At 45.1% G+C, this 17,737-nt stretch overlaps 1 protein-coding gene across 1 annotated transcript; it reads right to left on the minus strand.

Annotated features, from left to right (window-relative positions):
* Window positions 1–290: 290 nt before the first annotated feature.
* Window positions 291–13,494, minus strand: LOC116364951 (carboxypeptidase Q-like; the record flags this gene model as incomplete). Its single annotated transcript, XM_031817698.1, has 4 exons — window positions 291–801; window positions 6,208–6,409; window positions 9,710–9,801; window positions 13,314–13,494. Coding segments are annotated over 4 exons (636 nt in total), but the record flags the coding sequence as incomplete, so codon positions are not given.
* Window positions 13,495–17,737: the final 4,243 nt, after the last annotated feature.

The following is a 17,737-nucleotide window of genomic DNA, read 5'->3' on the forward strand; positions in this document are numbered from 1 at the left end:
TGGTGAGAAGAGGGAAGTCATAAAGCTATCACCTTGTAAACCAGGTTTATCCTGTCAGTCACCAGGCCAGTCTGGCACCAGACCCCCATCACTTCCTGTGTCTAAACTTCCCAAGCCCGGAAAAAACTAAGTGCCTGACCAGCACACAAATGTTGAATTTCAGAATTGGTCAAAGTCATGTTAAGGTTAGGTTAAAGGTCAAGTTTTAGATTTGGTCTAATTGGGCTGTTTGCCAGAAAAGTCCCCCTTAGTCTCTTCCATCTATGAATGAGAGTCAAAATACACGTGCACCTTGGACTAATTAATGCACAGCTTTATTGGCAGATTAGACATAATGACAGTCAACATGAAACATGCAGTACATATCTGTTCATTATAAAAGAAATTGACTGGAAATAATATGCCAGAAATACTTAATTCCATTTTGTACATTTTGTGGTTTATACACACTGTTAATTCTTCTTTAGCCACTTAACCAGAGTGGGGTATAATTTCACAGAGAGGTTACTGCAGGAAGCCCTTCTGGAGGACAAACAACAGTAAAGCATTTTTATGGCACCATATTCCCTATAGTGCATTCTTCTCCCAAAACTATACAGGGGATAGGGTGCCGTTTGGGATGCAGGACAGTCCTAGTGGACTACCTGGGCAGCATCTCCTCCAGGTCAGCCACTACGTAGGCCACCACCGCCCACAGGGCTGAACACAGGTTCATTTCTATGGGGCTCTGAACAGACATGGTGTCCCCGTTGGTGTGGTGGAACCAGAAGTATCTACTGTCTGCAACGTGCAGGCTGGCTCCTGGAGGACAGACACAACAAAACCGGTCAGGAGTCACTTACATCAATTTATTAACTATGGTTGGTTGGTTTGTTTGTCTCTGAGTCCTTGAACGTACCATTATGACTGATTAAATGTGCAGTGCATACTGTATTCTAACTTCTAAAGAGACAATGAGATTCTAATCAAATCACATTCTCAAAATGATCACTGTTGACAAAGCTAAACCCAGAGTTAATTACAAACCCATTATGTTATGCTTTCCCATTTCTTTTGCAAGTGAATGTAAGTAGGAGCAGGGGGAACCAGAGCAGTATAAGTGCATCTGGTAGCAGTTAGTGTTTAGCTTGGCAATCAGGTTCCTGTACAGTTTCCATTTGGAAACAGCACGATGCAGTGGCCCTTCCTGACACTAACATTCCCAAGGTACTGCTAGGAAGAAATCTAATGTCCTGTTAAACATCTAGCCTTCTGTATTGTATTCTACCTGACAGAGAGAACCTTTTGTCCTGTTAAACATCTAGCTTTCTGTCTTGCATTCTTCCTGATAGAGAGAACCTTTTGTCCTGTTAAACATCTAGCTTTCTGTATTGTAATCTACCTGACAGAGAGAGACTAATGTCATGTTAAACATCTAGCTTTCTGTCTTGTATTCTACCTGACAGAGAGAACCTTTTGTCCTGTTAAACATCTAGCTTTCTGTCTTGTATTCTACCTGACAGAGAGAACCTTTTGTCCTGTTAAACATCTAGCTTTCTGTCTTGCATTCTTCCTGATAGAGAGAGACTTATGTCCTGTTAAACATCTAGCTTTCTGTCTTGCATTCTTCCTGATAGAGAGAGACTTATGTCCTGTTAAACATCTAGCTTTCTGTCTTGCATTCTTCCTGATAGAGAGAACCTTTTGTCCTGTTAAACATCTAGCTTTCTGTCTTCTATTCTACCTGACAGAGAGAACCTTTTGTCCTGTTAAACATCTAGCTTTCTGTCTTGTATTCTACCTGACAGAGAGAACCTTTTGTCCTGTTAAACATCTAGCTTTCTGTCTTGCATTCTTCCTGATAGAGAGAGACTTATGTCCTGTTAAACATCTAGCTTTCTGTCTTGCATTCTTCCTGATAGAGAGAGACTTATGTCCTGTTAAACATCTAGCTTTCTGTCTTGCATTCTTCCTGATAGAGACTTTTGTCCTGTTAAACATCTAGCTTTCTGTCTTGTATTCTACCTGACAGAGAGAACCTTTTGTCCTGTTAAACATCTAGCTTTCTGTCTTCTATTCTACCTGACAGAGAGAACCTTTTGTCCTGTTAAACATCTAGCTTTCTGTCTTGTATTCTACCTGACAGAGAGAACCTTTTGTCCTGTTAAACATCTAGCTTTCTGTCTTCTATTCTACCTGACAGAGAGAACCTTTTGTCCTGTTAAACATCTAGCTTTCTGTCTTGTATTCTACCTGACAGAGAGAACCTTTTGTCCTGTTAAACATCTAGCTTTCTGTCTTGTATTCTACCTGACAGAGAGAACCTTTTGTCCTGTTAAACATCTAGCTTTCTGTCTTCTATTCTTCCTGATAGAGAGAGACTTATGTCCTGTTAAACATCTAGCTTTCTGTCTTGTAATCTACCTGACAGAGAGAGACTAATGTCATGTTAAACATCTAGCTTTCTGTCTTGTATTCTACCTGACAGAGAGAGACTAATGTCATGTTAAACATCTAGCTTTCTGTCTTGTATTCTACCTGACAGAGAGAGACTAATGTCATGTTAAACATCTAGCTTTCTGTCTTGTAATCTACTTGACAGAGAGAGACTAATGTCATGTTAAACATCTAGCTTTCTGTCTTGTATTCTACCTGACAGAGAGAGACTAATGTCATGTTAAACATCTAGCTTTCTGTCTTGTAATCTACCTGACAGAGAGAGACTATTGTCCTGTTAAACATATAGCTTTCTGTCTTGTATTCTACCTGACAGAGAGAGACTAATGTCATGTTAAACATCTAGCTTTCTGTCTTGTATTCTACCTGACAGAGAGAGACTAATGTCATGTTAAACATCTAGCTTTCTGTCTTGTATTCTACCTGACAGAGAGAACCTTTTGTCCTGTTAAACATCTAGCTTTCTGTCTTGTATTCTACCTGACAGAGAGAGACTAATGTCATGTTAAACATCTAGCTTTCTGTCTTGTATTCTACCTGACAGAGAGAACCTTTTGTCCTGTTAAACATCTAGCTTTCTGTCTTGTATTCTACCTGACAGAGAGACTGTTAAACATCTAGCTTTCTGTCTTGTATTCTTCCTGATAGAGAGAGACTTATGTCCTGTTAAACATCTAGCTTTCTGTCTTGTAATCTTCCTGACAGAGAGACTGTTATGTCCTTTCCTCTTTATGTTGATTTGTAAGGACAATTCAGAAGTGAAATAGGGAGACAATGCTAGGAGAGAGACTGGTGGTACTGATGTGGGAAGCAACTGTAGTCTCAACCATGTTCCCAAATCCACTGTAACAGAGAGAAAAAGCAACAACATTTTCACTCTGGAAAAAGGAAGGAATGTGTGTAGTGAAAGGTCATTGGATGGAGCTGCATTACATTTAGGCTGCATTACATTTAGGCTGAATCCCAAATGGCACCCTTTTCCCTACATAGTGTAGTACTTTTGACCAGAGACCTATGTATCCTGTTCAAAAGTAGTGCACTATTTGGGGAATAGGGTACCATTTGGGACAAACACATAGACTTTTTGCCATTTTGTGAAATGAGAGTGAGGTGTTTGGACAGCTGGTCCGGTGATTCATTTGTTTAACATTGTGGCTTTTTGAACCCTCACAGTGAACGGTGGTTACACCATTCATCCACCCAGAATAGTTACTTTTCCACTGAGATAAGGTGATGTCATTCCTGAAACAGCTCCTTTACAGTAGAAGGCTGATCTGTTACAACAAGTATTTTTACAGGTGTGGTTACACTGTGTCTGGGTATGGCTGAGGACAGTCAAAGACTCGTCTATTAGCTGGACTGATGGAGGGAGACGTGGGCTCATCAACATTAGACTACTGTAGAGGTCTGGGCCTGTGGTCATAAAGCGTCTCAGCGTACGGTAGTAGTGCTGATCTAGAATCAGTTTTGTCTTTTCAATCATAATGAATACGATTATATTTTTATTTTATTTTTTTTTATTTTATTTCACCTTTATTTAACCAGGTAGGCTAGTTGAGAACAAGTTCTCATTTGCAACTGCGACCTGGCCAAGATAAAGCATAGCAGTGTGAGCATACAACAAAGAGTTACACATGGAGTAAACAATTAACAAGTCAATAACACAGTAGAAAACGAAGGGGGGGTCTATATACAATGTGTGCAAAAGGCATGAGGAGGTAGGCAAATAATTACAATTTTGCAGATTAACACTGGAGTGATAAAAGATCAGATGGTCATGTACAGGTAGAGATATTGGTGTGCAGAAGAGCAGAAAAGTAAATAAATAGAAACAGTACGGGGATGAGGTAGGTGAAAAGGGTGGGCTATTTACCAATAGACTATGTACAGCTGCAGCGATCGGTTAGCTGCTCAGATAGCTGATGTTTGAAGTTGGTGAGGGAGATAAAAGTCTCCAACTTCAGCGATTTTTGCAATTCGTTCCAGTCACAGGCAGCAGAGTACTGGAACGAAAGGCGGCCAAATGAGGTGTTGGCTTTAGGGATGATCAGTGAGATACACCTGCTGGAGCGCGTGCTACGGATGGGTGTTGCCATCGTGACCAGTGAGCTGAGATAAGGCGGAGCTTTACCTAGCATAGACTTGTAGATGACCTGGAGCCAGTGGGTCTGGCGACGAATATGTAGCGAGGGCCAGCCGACTAGAGCATACAAGTCGCAGTGGTGGGTAGTATAAGGTGCTTTAGTGACAAAACGGATGGCACTGTGATAGACTGCATCCAGTTTGCTGAGTAGAGTGTTGGAAGCCATTTTGTAGATGACATCGCCGAAGTCGAGGATCGGTAGGATAGTCAGTTTTACTAGGGTAAGCTTGGCGGCTTGAGTGAAGGAGGCTTTGTTGCGGAATAGAAAGCCGACTCTTGATTTGATTTTCGATTGGAGATGTTTGATATGAGTCTGGAAGGAGAGTTTGCGGTCTAGCCAGACACCTAGGTACTTATAGACGTCCACATATTCTAGGTCGGAACCATCCAGGGTGGTGATGCTAGTCGGGCATGCAGGTGCAGGCAGCGACCGGTTGAAAAGCATGCATTTGGTCTTACTAGCGTTTAAGAGCAGTTGGAGGCCACGGAAGGAGTGTTGTATGGCATTGAAGCTTGTTTGGAGGTTAGGATGGATGGGACGGGGAGGGACCTGATCCTAGATCAGCACATCTAGCCACTTTATGAATTCTAAAACATCCTCTCCCAGTTCCTAATGAGCTTCATTGTTTATCTCCACCTCAGCTTTAAGGGATCCCAAAACAACTGTGTTGGATGACACCCATGTTAATGAAGTAGGTTAGAGTTAACACATGCTGGTAGGCTGAGGCCATCTCTCTCTCTCTCTCTCTAGTCTACAGACAAGTTTCTGCTGTCAGCAAATATCAGCACAACAAATACATTACTGGGGATGTGTTTCATAATCCACTTCCTCTTCCCTGTCAGACCAAATGATTTGGTTGTCTACATACTGTAGCAACGCTAGTTCTTTTTAAATCCGAGTACAGGGCATATTTCACTTCTACATACATGTTATTTGAGAAACTGATCAATTCCACAAAAATGACCACAGAGACAATGTGGAACTGAATGTTCAATTGGTCTAGAAATAACGTGCTACTTCCACTTCTGCACTTCTGCAGAAGGGGAACATGGCTTGTTAATTTGACAAAGGTCAAAGAGACACAGGTGGAACAAGAGTCAAATAGACTATGAGGAAGCCTCTTCAGCATATCTCCCAGACAGACAATAGAAGGTGATCTACACACCTGGCTCCTACTGACTCAGAAAGACAACAGAAGAGAGTCTACACACCTGGCTCCTACTGACTCAGACAGACAACAGAAGAGAGTCTACACACCTGGCTCCTACTGACTCAGACAGACAATAGGAGGTAGTCTACACACCTGGCTCCTACGGACTCAGACAGACAACAGAAGAGAGTCTACACACCTGGCTCCTACTGACTCAGACAGACAACAGAAGAGAGTCTACACACCTGTCCTACTGACTCAGACAGACAATATGAGGTAGTCTACACACCTGGCTCCTACTGACTCAGACAGACAACAGAAGAGAGTCTACACACCTGGCTCCTCCTGACTCAGACAGACAATATGAGGTAGTCTACACACCTGGCTCCTACTGACTCAGACAGACAACAGAAGAGAGTCTACACACCTGGCTCCTACTGACTCAGACAGACAAACAATAGAAGGTAGTCTACACACCTGGCACGCCGGCATCCATCCACATCTCTATATCAATTCCCTCTCCGTGTTCCTCCAGGGTGGTGGTGTTGATGGGCTTCAGTAGCTTCATCACCTCTGCCATGACAGCCTGGGCCTGGACTGAGCCTGTGAACTGCAGCCCCAGGGGGGTGAAGGTACCCTGGTCAGACTCCATCACTAGGTTAAAGTTAGAGATGTTCACCTGGGGGACAGCAGAATAGGTATACAATCGTAAATAATCATTGATTGGATTTATATTGTGCTTTTCCAGTGCTGAAAGCGCTTTATATTGTATAACTTTTATAATTTTGCTGGACCCCAGGAAGAATAGCTGTTGCCTTGGTAGGAACTAATGGGGATCCATAATAAATACAAATACACTGCTCAAAAAAATAAAGGGAACACTAAAATCACACATCCTAGATCTGAATGAATGAAATATTCTTATTAAATGTTTTCTTTTTTCTTTACATAGTTGAATGTGCTGACAACAAAATCACACAACAATTATCAATGGAAATCAAATTTATCAACCCATGGAGGTCTGGATTTGGAGTCACACTCAAAACTAAAGTGGAAAACCACACTACAGGCTGATCCAACTTTGATGTAGTGTCCTTAAAACAAGTCAAAATGAGGCTCAGTAGTGTGTGTGGCCTCCACGTGCCTGTATGACCTCCCTACAACGCCTGGGCATGCTCCTGATGAGGTGGCGGATGGTCTCCTGAGGGATCTCCTCCCAGACCTGGACTAAAGCATCTGCCAACTCCTGGACAGTCTGTGGTGCAACGTGGTGTTGGTGGATGGAGCGAGACATGATGTCCCAGATGTGTTCAATTGGATTCAGGTCTGGGGAACGGGCGGGCCAGTCCATAGCATCAATGCCTTCCTCTTGCAGGAACTGCTGACACACTCCAGCCACATGAGGTCTAGCATTGTCTTGCATTAGGAGAAACCCAGGGCCAACCGCACCAGCATATGGTCTCACAAGGGGTCTGAGGATCTCATCTCAGTACCTAAATGGCAGTCAGGCTACCTCTGGCGAGCACATGGAGGGCTGTGCGGCCCCCCAAAGAAATGCCACCCCACACCATGACTGACCCACCGCCAAACCGGTTATGCTGGAGGATGTTGCAGGCAGCAGAACGTTCTCCACAGCGTCTCCAGACTCTATCACGTCTGTCACATGTGCTCAGTGTGAACCTGCTTTCATCTGTGAAGAGCACAGGGCGCCAGTGGTGAATTTGCCAATCTTGGTGTTCTCTGGCAAATGCCAAACGTCCTGCACGGTGTTGGGCTGTAAGCACAACCCCCACCTGTGGACGTCGGGCCCTCATACCACCCACATGGAGCATGTTTCTGACCGTTTGAGCAGCCACATGCACATTTGTGGCCTGGGCTCTGGCAGTGCTCCTCCTGCTCCTCCTTGCACAAAGGCGGAGGTAGCGGTCCTGCTGCTGGGTTGTTGCCCTCCTACGGCCTCCTCCACGTCTCCTGATGTACTGGCCTGTCTCCTGGTAGCGCCTCCATGCTCTGGACACTACGCTGACAGACACAGCAAACCTTCTTGCCACAGCTCGCATTGATGTGCCATCCTGGATGAGCTGCACTACCTGAGCCACTTGTGTGGGTTGTAGACTCCGTCTCATGCTACCACTAGAGTGAAAGCACCGCCAGCATTCAAAAGTGACCAAAACATCAGCCAGGAAGCATAGGAACTGAGAAGTGGTCTGTGGTCACCACCTGCAGAACCACTCCTTTATTGGGGGTGTCTTGCTAATTGCCTATAATTTCCACCTGTTGTCTATTCCATTTGCACAACAGCATGTGAAATTTATTGTCAATCAGTGTTGCTTCCTAAGTGGACAGTTTGATTTCACAGAAGTGTGATTGACTTGGAGTTACATTGTGTTGTTTAAGTGTTCCCTTTATTTTTTTGAGCAGTGTATATAGTAAGGTGGGAAACTCCCTCTTCAACCATAAACGTGTAGCACTGTTGGGTGATGCAGGACAACCATTTTGTGCCAGAACGCACACCACACAGAGAACTACATTTATCTCTCCTAGCTGTTGATATATTTAGCCAGCGTTCGAGCCAAAAAGTTTTACCAGGATGTGAGAGAAGTAGGGGGAAAAGACTGGACCATCACCCCCCATTCAGACACTAGCGGACAACTACGCTTCTGCAAGGGAGAGAGCATAGAATGTCCCACAAAGTGGAATAGAAACATCAACTCCATGATGGTCAATGCAGATTCCTCTTTGATAAACATGACGGGAACGTTTTCTGCAAACGTCTGAATGCAGGGGTAGCTGGACTGGATCTAAGACAGTGGTATTCAAAGTCGTGGGCGCGGAAACAAAAATTTAAACAACAGATTATTGTAGGGGACAATATACAAACATTTTTGAGAAAGATAATTAGGAAAATACAAGTAAATGTATTTATTGGTTTATTTTTCATTTTGATAAGAGATGAAAGTGTAATGAATTGAAGGTTATTTGTTGATGTAAGAATCGAAACGTACCAATTTTTTACGTTTGGTCATCATTTTTGGGGTGGAATCACGAGAAATTTGAGCGAAATATGAGGGGTACCCAGAAATTCTGGTGGAAAAAAATGGGGTCCTGAATAAGATTGAATACCACTGATGTAGTGTAGTGGACATGTAGTGTTGTATACTGAAGCTTTTCGGAGAAATCTGAGGAAATCCATAGTATGCAGTTGGAACCAGTGCAGGCCAGGGAGAAGGTGGGTCTCTGGTCAGAGTCAGGATGTGAACCCTCTGTTCCCCTCTAACCTCTGGCCATTCTGATTCCGTTCACATTAGAATGCACAAAAAGCACCACGCTCCCAGAATGCTGGTATTCAGTTACAGTGTGGTCTCGGCTCCATTCTGACTTGCAGTGTGCAGTGCCCTACATCTCAGTGGCTCTCCTACAGTAGATCTGACAACAGTTTACATCTCTGTGTACCGCTCTGATTGAAGCCAGTTCCTACCACATGTTGACTGGCAAAGAACAAGCTGATGTAGATGAAAAGCCATCAGCTATTGATAATAAAACACTATTACCGGTACGCACACAATCTGAAGGAGACTGGGGTCAACGATTCAAAATGTAAGAACGACCACATAATAGTTGTGCTGTTTCAATGCTTTGTATGACATCCTCTACCCCTCTACCCAGTGGACCCCTGTGTGTGTGTGTGTAAGAATCAAAAGCTGAGAGAACTGAAGTCTTAAATCTAGCCAAAAAAGGAGCTTATAGGACATTTCTAGTCAACTCTGACCCTACGAGGTCCGCAGCCTGCTCATTTGCAGGTCTAAATCAGTCCCTGATTAGAGGGGAACAATGAAACAAAGCAGTGGAACGGACTTCCAGGTCCAGAGTTGAGTTTGAGGGCTATAGGATGTACTGTATGACAGGAGGATAATGGTGAGGGTGTACAAGTTAAATGGACAGTAAAAAGCCAACAAGATGCACCAGGGTAGAAAGGTACCTTGTGAAGCTGGAAGTACTGTTGCGCTCCAACCCCTCCCTGCTCCTCTGCAGACCACAGCACTGTCCGGAGGGTTCTTCTGGGTCGCAGACCTGGACACCCAATCACAATTCATACATGGGCCACAACCATTTCCACAAAGCAGCAATACAGAAAGAGCTTTACAACAGCAGTGTAGCCCAGCGGCGGCAGTGTAGCCTAGTGGTTAGAGCATTGGACTAGTAACCGAAAGGTTGCAAGTTCAAATCCCCGAGCTGACAAGGTACAAAATCTGTCGTTCTGCCCCTGAACAGGCAGTTAACCCACTGTTCCTAGGCCGTCATTGAAAATAAGAATTTGTTCTTAACTGACTTGCCTAGTAAAATAAAAGGTTAAAAAAATAAACTATAAAAAATAAAAAATTCCCTTTTCCTCACCAACCCTTGGGCTGTTTAATATTCCACATATTCAGCAGAACATTCCTATTCACCAGACCCTAGTCAATATTTCCTACATTCACTGCAATGATGAGCCCCATTCACAGAGAGGACTTCCAGAGACAACTTATCTGATTTGGGTTTCAGCCTGTGTGTTATTCTAGAAGTGACCCCCCCATCCCCCGAGGCTACTACTTTATGTGGGCTACAAAGACAGCAGGCCACTCCCTTCCCATAGAGGTTCTCTAATCTCTGTAGCCTACACCCTCATCTGACATCAGTGCCATGTCTAGGGTTGCGTCCCAAATGGCAACCTTTTCTCTATGTAGCGCACTACTGTTGGGCCCTGGTGAACAGTACTGCACTATATAGGGAATAGGGTGCCATTTGGGACGTAGCTGAACAAAGCCCAAGGGACCAATTATTGCTCCGTGGCTTCATCTTGACTAAAAGTTTCATTGATGATAGGTCCTCTTCTTTAATAGTGGGCAAAGCTGAGCATATTCCAGCCAAGTACTTTACTATGCATCCATCCAGCCGCAAGAATGAACAATAAAGCAGCGACTGGTTATTATTGTCCAGACATTAAAATGTCTTCACATATTCAATGGGAATGACATACTTTCCATTGCAACATTAGTGGAAAAAGGAAAGATTCTCTCAAGTCAACGTTAAGGCTTTCAGTCAGAGAGCACAAACAGCTCGGTGGTCTACTTTACGTGTCTAATTACACTTCATGTGGAAAAAGTCATACTTTATTAAGTGAACAATGACCAGAAAAAGAATGAAGTAAGCCATGCTAATTGCTATATGAGTCAGCAAACAGCAGTTTAAATGCATTTAAGTGTACGTCACCAAGAGTGCTGATCTAGGACCAGGTCTCTCCTGTCCATGTTATCTTATTCATAGTGATGTAAAAGGCTAAACTGATTGATCGTAAATCAGCACTCCTACTCTGAGACGCTTGGCCCCTGATATAAGGCCCCTGATCAATAAAACAGCTTCAAAAGATGCCAATAGACTCGATACAAAACACAAATCTTTTTTTGAGGCTCATGTCAATAAGAGCTTCAGAGATAGTGGATGATGTTCCAGATACATAGTCTAGATCCCAAATGGCACCCTGTTTCCTATACAAATGCCAGGTTGCAATTGTAAATGAAAACTTGTTCTCAACTTGCCTACCTGATTAAATAAAGGTAAAATAAATAAAAATAGTGGACTGCTTTTGACTAGGGGCCCTGATCAAACGTAGTTCAGTATAAGTAGGGAACAGTAGGACCTCCCAGGTTCTGGTTCTTACCCAGGTCTCCCAGGTTCTGACCCAGATCTTTAGACAGAGACAGGGACTCCCAGGTTCTGACCTAGTCCTAAGCAGAGACAAGGCCTCCCAAGTTCTTACCCAGGTCTTTAAGCAGAGACAGGGCCTCCCAGGTTCTGGTTCTGACCCAGGTCTTTAAGCAGAGACAGGGCCTCCCAAGATCTGGTTCTGACCCAGGTCTTTAAGCAGAGACAGGGACTCCCAGGTTCTGACCCAGGTCTTTAAGCAGAGAAAGGGCCTCCCAGGTTCTGACCCAGGTCTTTAAGCAGAGAAAGGGCCTCCCAGGTTCTGACCCAGGTCTTTAAGCAGAGAAAGGGCCTCCCAGGTTCTGACCCAGGTCTTTAAGCAGAGACAGGGACTCCCAGGTTCTGACCCAGGTCTTTAAGCAGAGAAAGGGCCTCCCAGGTTCTGACCCAGGTCTTTAAGCAGAGAAAGGGCCTCCCAGGTTCTGGTTCTTATCCAGGTCTTTAAGCAGAGAAAGGGCCTCCCAGGTTCTAGTTCTTACCAAGGTCTTTAAGCAGATACAGGGACTCCCAGATTCTGACCCAGGTCTTTAAGCAGAGAAAGGGGCTCCCAGGTTCTTACCCAGGTCTTTAAGCAGAGACAGGGACTCCCAGGTTCTGACCCAGGTCTTTAAGCAGAGACAGGGCCTCCCAGTTTCTGACCCAGGTCTTTAAGCAGAGAAAGGGCCTCCCAGTTTCTGACCCAGGTCTTTAAGCAGAGACAGGGCCTCCCAGTTTCTGACCCAGGTCTTTAAGCAGAGAAAGGGCCTCCCAGGTTCTGGTTCTTATCCAGGTCTTTAAGCAGAGACAGGGCCTCCCAGGTTCTGGTTCTGACCCAGGTCTTTAAGCAGAGACAGGGCCTCCCAAGATCTGGTTCTGACCCAGGTCTTTAAGCAGAGACAGGGACTCCCAGGTTCTGACCCAGGTCTTTAAGCAGAGAAAGGGCCTCCCAGGTTCTGACCCAGGTCTTTAAGCAGAGAAAGGGCCTCCCAGGTTCTGACCCAGGTCTTTAAGCAGAGAAAGGGCCTCCCAGGTTCTGACCCAGGTCTTTAAGCAGAGACAGGGACTCCCAGGTTCTGACCCAGGTCTTTAAGCAGAGAAAGGGCCTCCCAGGTTCTGACCCAGGTCTTTAAGCAGAGAAAGGGCCTCCCAGGTTCTGGTTCTTATCCAGGTCTTTAAGCAGAGAAAGGGCCTCCCAGGTTCTAGTTCTTACCCAGGTCTTTAAGCAGATACAGGGACTCCCAGATTCTGACCCAGGTCTTTAAGCAGAGAAAGGGGCTCCCAGGTTCTTACCCAGGTCTTTAAGCAGAGACAGGGACTCCCAGGTTCTGACCCAGGTCTTTAAGCAGAGACAGGGCCTCCCAGTTTCTGACCCAGGTCTTTAAGCAGAGAAAGGGCCTCCCAGTTTCTGACCCAGGTCTTTAAGCAGAGACAGGGCCTCCCAGTTTCTGACCCAGGTCTTTAAGCAGAGAAAGGGCCTCCCAGGTTCTGGTTCTTATCCAGGTCTTTAAGCAGAGAAAGGGCCTCCCAGGTTCTGGTTCTTACCCAGGTCTTTAAGCAGAGAAAGGGCCTCCCAGGTTCTGACCCAGGTCTTTAAGCAGAGACAGGGACTCCCAGGTTCTGACCCAGGTCTTTAAGCAGAGAAAGGGGCTCCCAGGTTCTTACCCAGGTCTTTAAGCAGAGACCGGGCCTCCCAGGTTCTGACCCAGATCTTTAAGCAGAGACAGGGCCTCCCAGTTTCTGACCCAGGTCTTTAAGCAGAGAAAGGGCCTCCCAGTTTCTGACCCAGGTCTTTAAGCAGAGAAAGGGCCTCCCAGGTTCTGACCCAGGTCTTTAAGCAGAGACCGGACCTCCCAGGTTCTTACCCAGGTCTTTAAGCAGAGACAAGGCCTCCCAGGAGATGAGCGCTCCACCACCATCATCCATGGCCCCCTGGCCCACATCCCAGCTGTCCAGATGACCACTGAGCAGCACCACCTGAAGGGGGGGACAGACAGCATACCTAGGATTAGTGATGGGGGGGAATACAAAATCGATAGTTACATATCGGCATATTATTTTTTATGCTATATCGTATCGACAATATTATTTTTGCTCTAGTTGGCGGTACCTGCACCAAAAGCTCATTTTTCCTTCATAGCTCGTTCTCCATCTTCTTTTTAAACTAGGGAGGCAATTTGTTTTTAGATATTTTATTTTCATGACTGATCAAAACTTGTTGTTTTCTCATGGCTCTCTCTGGTCTCTCTGCAGCAGACATACAGTATGGTGAGCAATATGTCTGGAACATCGAATCACAGTATCGAATCGCAATACATATAGAACCGCAACATAGATCGTATTGACACCTAAGTATGGCGATAATATCGTATCGTGAGGTCCCTGGCAATTCCCAGCCCTACCTGAGATCACTACTAAGTTACATGGATGATCAATACAACCATTCATTATAGTGTAGGTCAGACAGAGGTTTGGTTTCAAAGCAAGAATGGTGAACCGGAAAGTCCAGGTTTCACCCTTGGTTCTCTTGGACAACAATGTCTGTAGCCAATAGCTACTGAGGGGTCAACAACCAGCAGGATCCTACTAATGATAAAACGTCAGGAGGATGCCAAAGGTGTTAAAACAAAACCCACCGTAGCACCACCTGAATGAGGGCTAGCAGACCTGGGCTCTGTAATACCTTACATACTGGAGAGCAGTACAGGCATTATAGGCCACAGGTTTGGTTTCAAAGGAAGAATGGTGAACCGGACATTCCAAGCTAAAGAATGAAATATGTCACCTGTGGCTGTCTGGGACTACAATGTAGTGTAGCTGCATAGGGGTCAACAGTCAGCATCCTACTCAGTGTGCATCCCAAATGATACCCTATTCCCTACAGTATCTCGTGCACTCCATTTCCCCAGAGCTTTATGGGATATCAAATCAAATGTTATTGGTCACATACACATTTAGCAGATGTTATTGCGGGTGTAGCGAAATGTAGTCAAATGTCTAAGGAGAACATCAAAGGTGTTCACAACATAAATAGAAAGAAACAAAAAAGTCTGATGAAACATTTTTATTCACTTCACAATGGTCAGAAGGAAAAATAAGTTTGAGAACAAACTTTTCCAGATGTTGGCTGTCGTCGGTAGACATGGGAGTGTGCCATACAGAGAGGGAGGAGGGGGGCCGAAGGGGGTGAGGAGCCTTTGTGTAGACGCTGAAAATAAACCAAACTACCCTCCATCACTCAGTGTGTGCCATGTGTTAAAAACATCCCCTTCTTCCATGAAGAGGACTTCAAGTCTTCAACCAGTCTCTTGTCCAAGAGACAATACAGGAGTATGCAAAGTCATTGGTATGGATTTTGGTGGGAATATACTGTAGACTCACCGATCGTGGCTAAAAATAACCAGACTGACCTCCAATAGGACATGATTCAACAGCTCCCATCGTTACGCCACTAAATAGTTGAATGAGTTAAATACCAATCAAAAGAAACTTGGCCTGACAGAGTGAGTCCCAAACCCCTCGATGATGATGAGTAAACTAGGACTGGCAGAGTGAGTCCCAAACCCCTCAATTATGATGAGTAAACTAGGACTGGCAGAGTGAGTCCCAAACCCCTCGATGATGATGAGTAAACTAGGACTGGCAGAGTGAGTCCCAAACCCCTCAATTATGATGAGTAAACTAGGACTGGCAGAGTGAGTCCCAAACCCCTCGATGATGATGAGTAAACTAGGACTGGCAGAGTGAGTCCCAAACCCCTCGATTATGATGAGTAAACTAGGCCTGACAGAGTGAGTCCCAAACCCCTCGATGATGATGAGTAAACTAGGACTGGCAGAGTGAGTCCCAAACCCCTCGATGATGATGAGTAAACTAGGACTGGCAGAGTGAGTCCCAAACCCCTCAATTATGATGAGTAAACTAGGACTGGCAGAGTGAGTCCCAAACCCCTCGATGATGATGAGTAAACTAGGACTGGCAGAGTGAGTCCCAAACCCCTCGATGATGATGAGTAAACTAGGACTGGCAGTGTGAGTCCCAAACCCCTCGATGATGATGAGTAAACTAGGACTGGCAGAGTGAGTCCCAAACCCCTCGATGATGATGAGTAAACTAGGACTGGCAGAGTGAGTCCCAAACCCCTCAATTATGATGAGTAAACTAGGACTGGCAGAGTGAGTCCCAAACCCCTCAATTATGATGAGTAAATACATTTAAGTACATTTATTCGTTTTTATCAATACCTCAAAGTTGGCTTGGTTACCATGCCAACGGACGCATGCCGTCAGAAAACCTTTCAGACTAATCATGGAAGCTGATGTATCAGGACCTTCACACACCAAGGTTTAAAGTGTAGGCTAAATCAAAATGGAACACACTTTCTCCTTTGAAAATAGTTTTCATACTCTGGCAAATTGAAAAAGAGAAGAGCCTTGAAATCTAAGCTGATGAATTTCCCCAGTGAACTGCCTAAAATATATCTACGATAAGTCAGATAAATCATATCTACCCCATCGTCTTCTCCATTTGTGAGATATGATGAACTACACACTATTGTCCTCACATCCTGCTGCTACTCTTACTGCTGCTACTACTACTGCCACTACCATCACTACTATACTGTTGCTACTACTACTACTCTATCTACTATTACTGCTGCTACTACCACAACTACTGCTGCCACTACTATACTACTATACGGCTGCTACTACTACTGCGACTACTATTACTACTACAACAATGCTGATACTTCTACTGCCACTACTACACTGCTGCTACTACCACTACAACACTGCTGCTACTACTACTACTACACTGCTGCTACTACCACTACTGCTGCCACTACTATCACTACTATACTGCTGCTACTACTACTGCTACCGCCACTACTCTTACAACACTGCTGCTACTACTACTGCCGCTACTATACTGCTGCTACTGCCGCTACTATACTGCTGCTACTGCCACTACTATACTGCTGCTACTGCCGCTACTGCCACTACACTGCTGCTACTGCCACTACTATCGCTACTATACTGCTGCTACTGGCGCTACTGCCACTACTATCGCTACTATACTGCCGCTACTGCCACTACTATCGCTACTATACTGCCGCTACTGCCACTACTATCGCTACTATACTGCTGCTACTGCCACTACACTGCTGCCACTACTATCGCTACTATACTGCTGCTACTGCCACTACACTGCTGACACTACTATCGCTACTATACTGCTGCTACTGCCACTACTATACAGCTGCTACTACCACTACACTGCTGCTACCACTACTACCGCTACTCTACTGCTGCTACTACCACTACTATACTGCTGCTACTACCACTACTATACTGCTGCTACTACCACTACTCTACTGCTGCTACTACCACTACTCTACTGCTGCTACTACCACTACTCTACTGCTGCTACTACCACTACTCTACTGCTGCTACTACCACTACTCTACTGCTGCTACTACCACTACTCTACTGCTGCTACTACCACTACTCTACTGCTGCTACTACCACTACTCTACTGCTGCTACTACCACTACTCTACTGCTGCTACTACCACTACTCTACTGCTGCTACTACCACTACTCTACTGCTGCTACTACCACTACTCTACTGCTGCTACTACCACTACTCTACTGCTGCTACTACCACTACTCTACTGCTGCTACTACCCCTACTCTACTGCTGCTACTACCCCAACTACTGCTGCCACTACTATACTACTATACGGCTGCTACTACTATTATACTGCTGCTACTACCACTACTATACTGCTGCTACTGCCGCTACTTCCACTACTACCACTACTATACTGCTGCTACTACCGCTACTGCCACCACTATACTGCTGCTACTGCCACTACTATACTGCTGCTACTACCACTACTATACTGCTGCTACTACTGCCGATACTACCACTACCGCTACTACCACTACTATACTGCTGCTACTGCCGCTACTACCACTACCGCTACTGCCACTACTATACTGCTGCTACTGCCGCTACTATACTGCTGCTACTACCACTACTATACTGCTGCTACTACCACTACTATACTGCTGCTACTGCCGATACTACCACTACTACCGCTACTACCACTACTATACTGCTGCTACTGCCGCTACTACCACTACCGCTACTGCCACTACTATACTGCTGCTACTGCCGCTACTATACTGCTGCTACTACCACACTGCTGCTACTACCACTACTATACTGCTGCTACTACCACTACTATACTGCTGCTACTGCCGATACTACCACTACTATACTGC

This window comes from Oncorhynchus kisutch, unplaced genomic scaffold, assembly GCF_002021735.2.
Source record: "Oncorhynchus kisutch isolate 150728-3 unplaced genomic scaffold, Okis_V2 scaffold1123, whole genome shotgun sequence".
Lineage (NCBI taxonomy): Eukaryota > Metazoa > Chordata > Actinopteri > Salmoniformes > Salmonidae > Oncorhynchus > Oncorhynchus kisutch.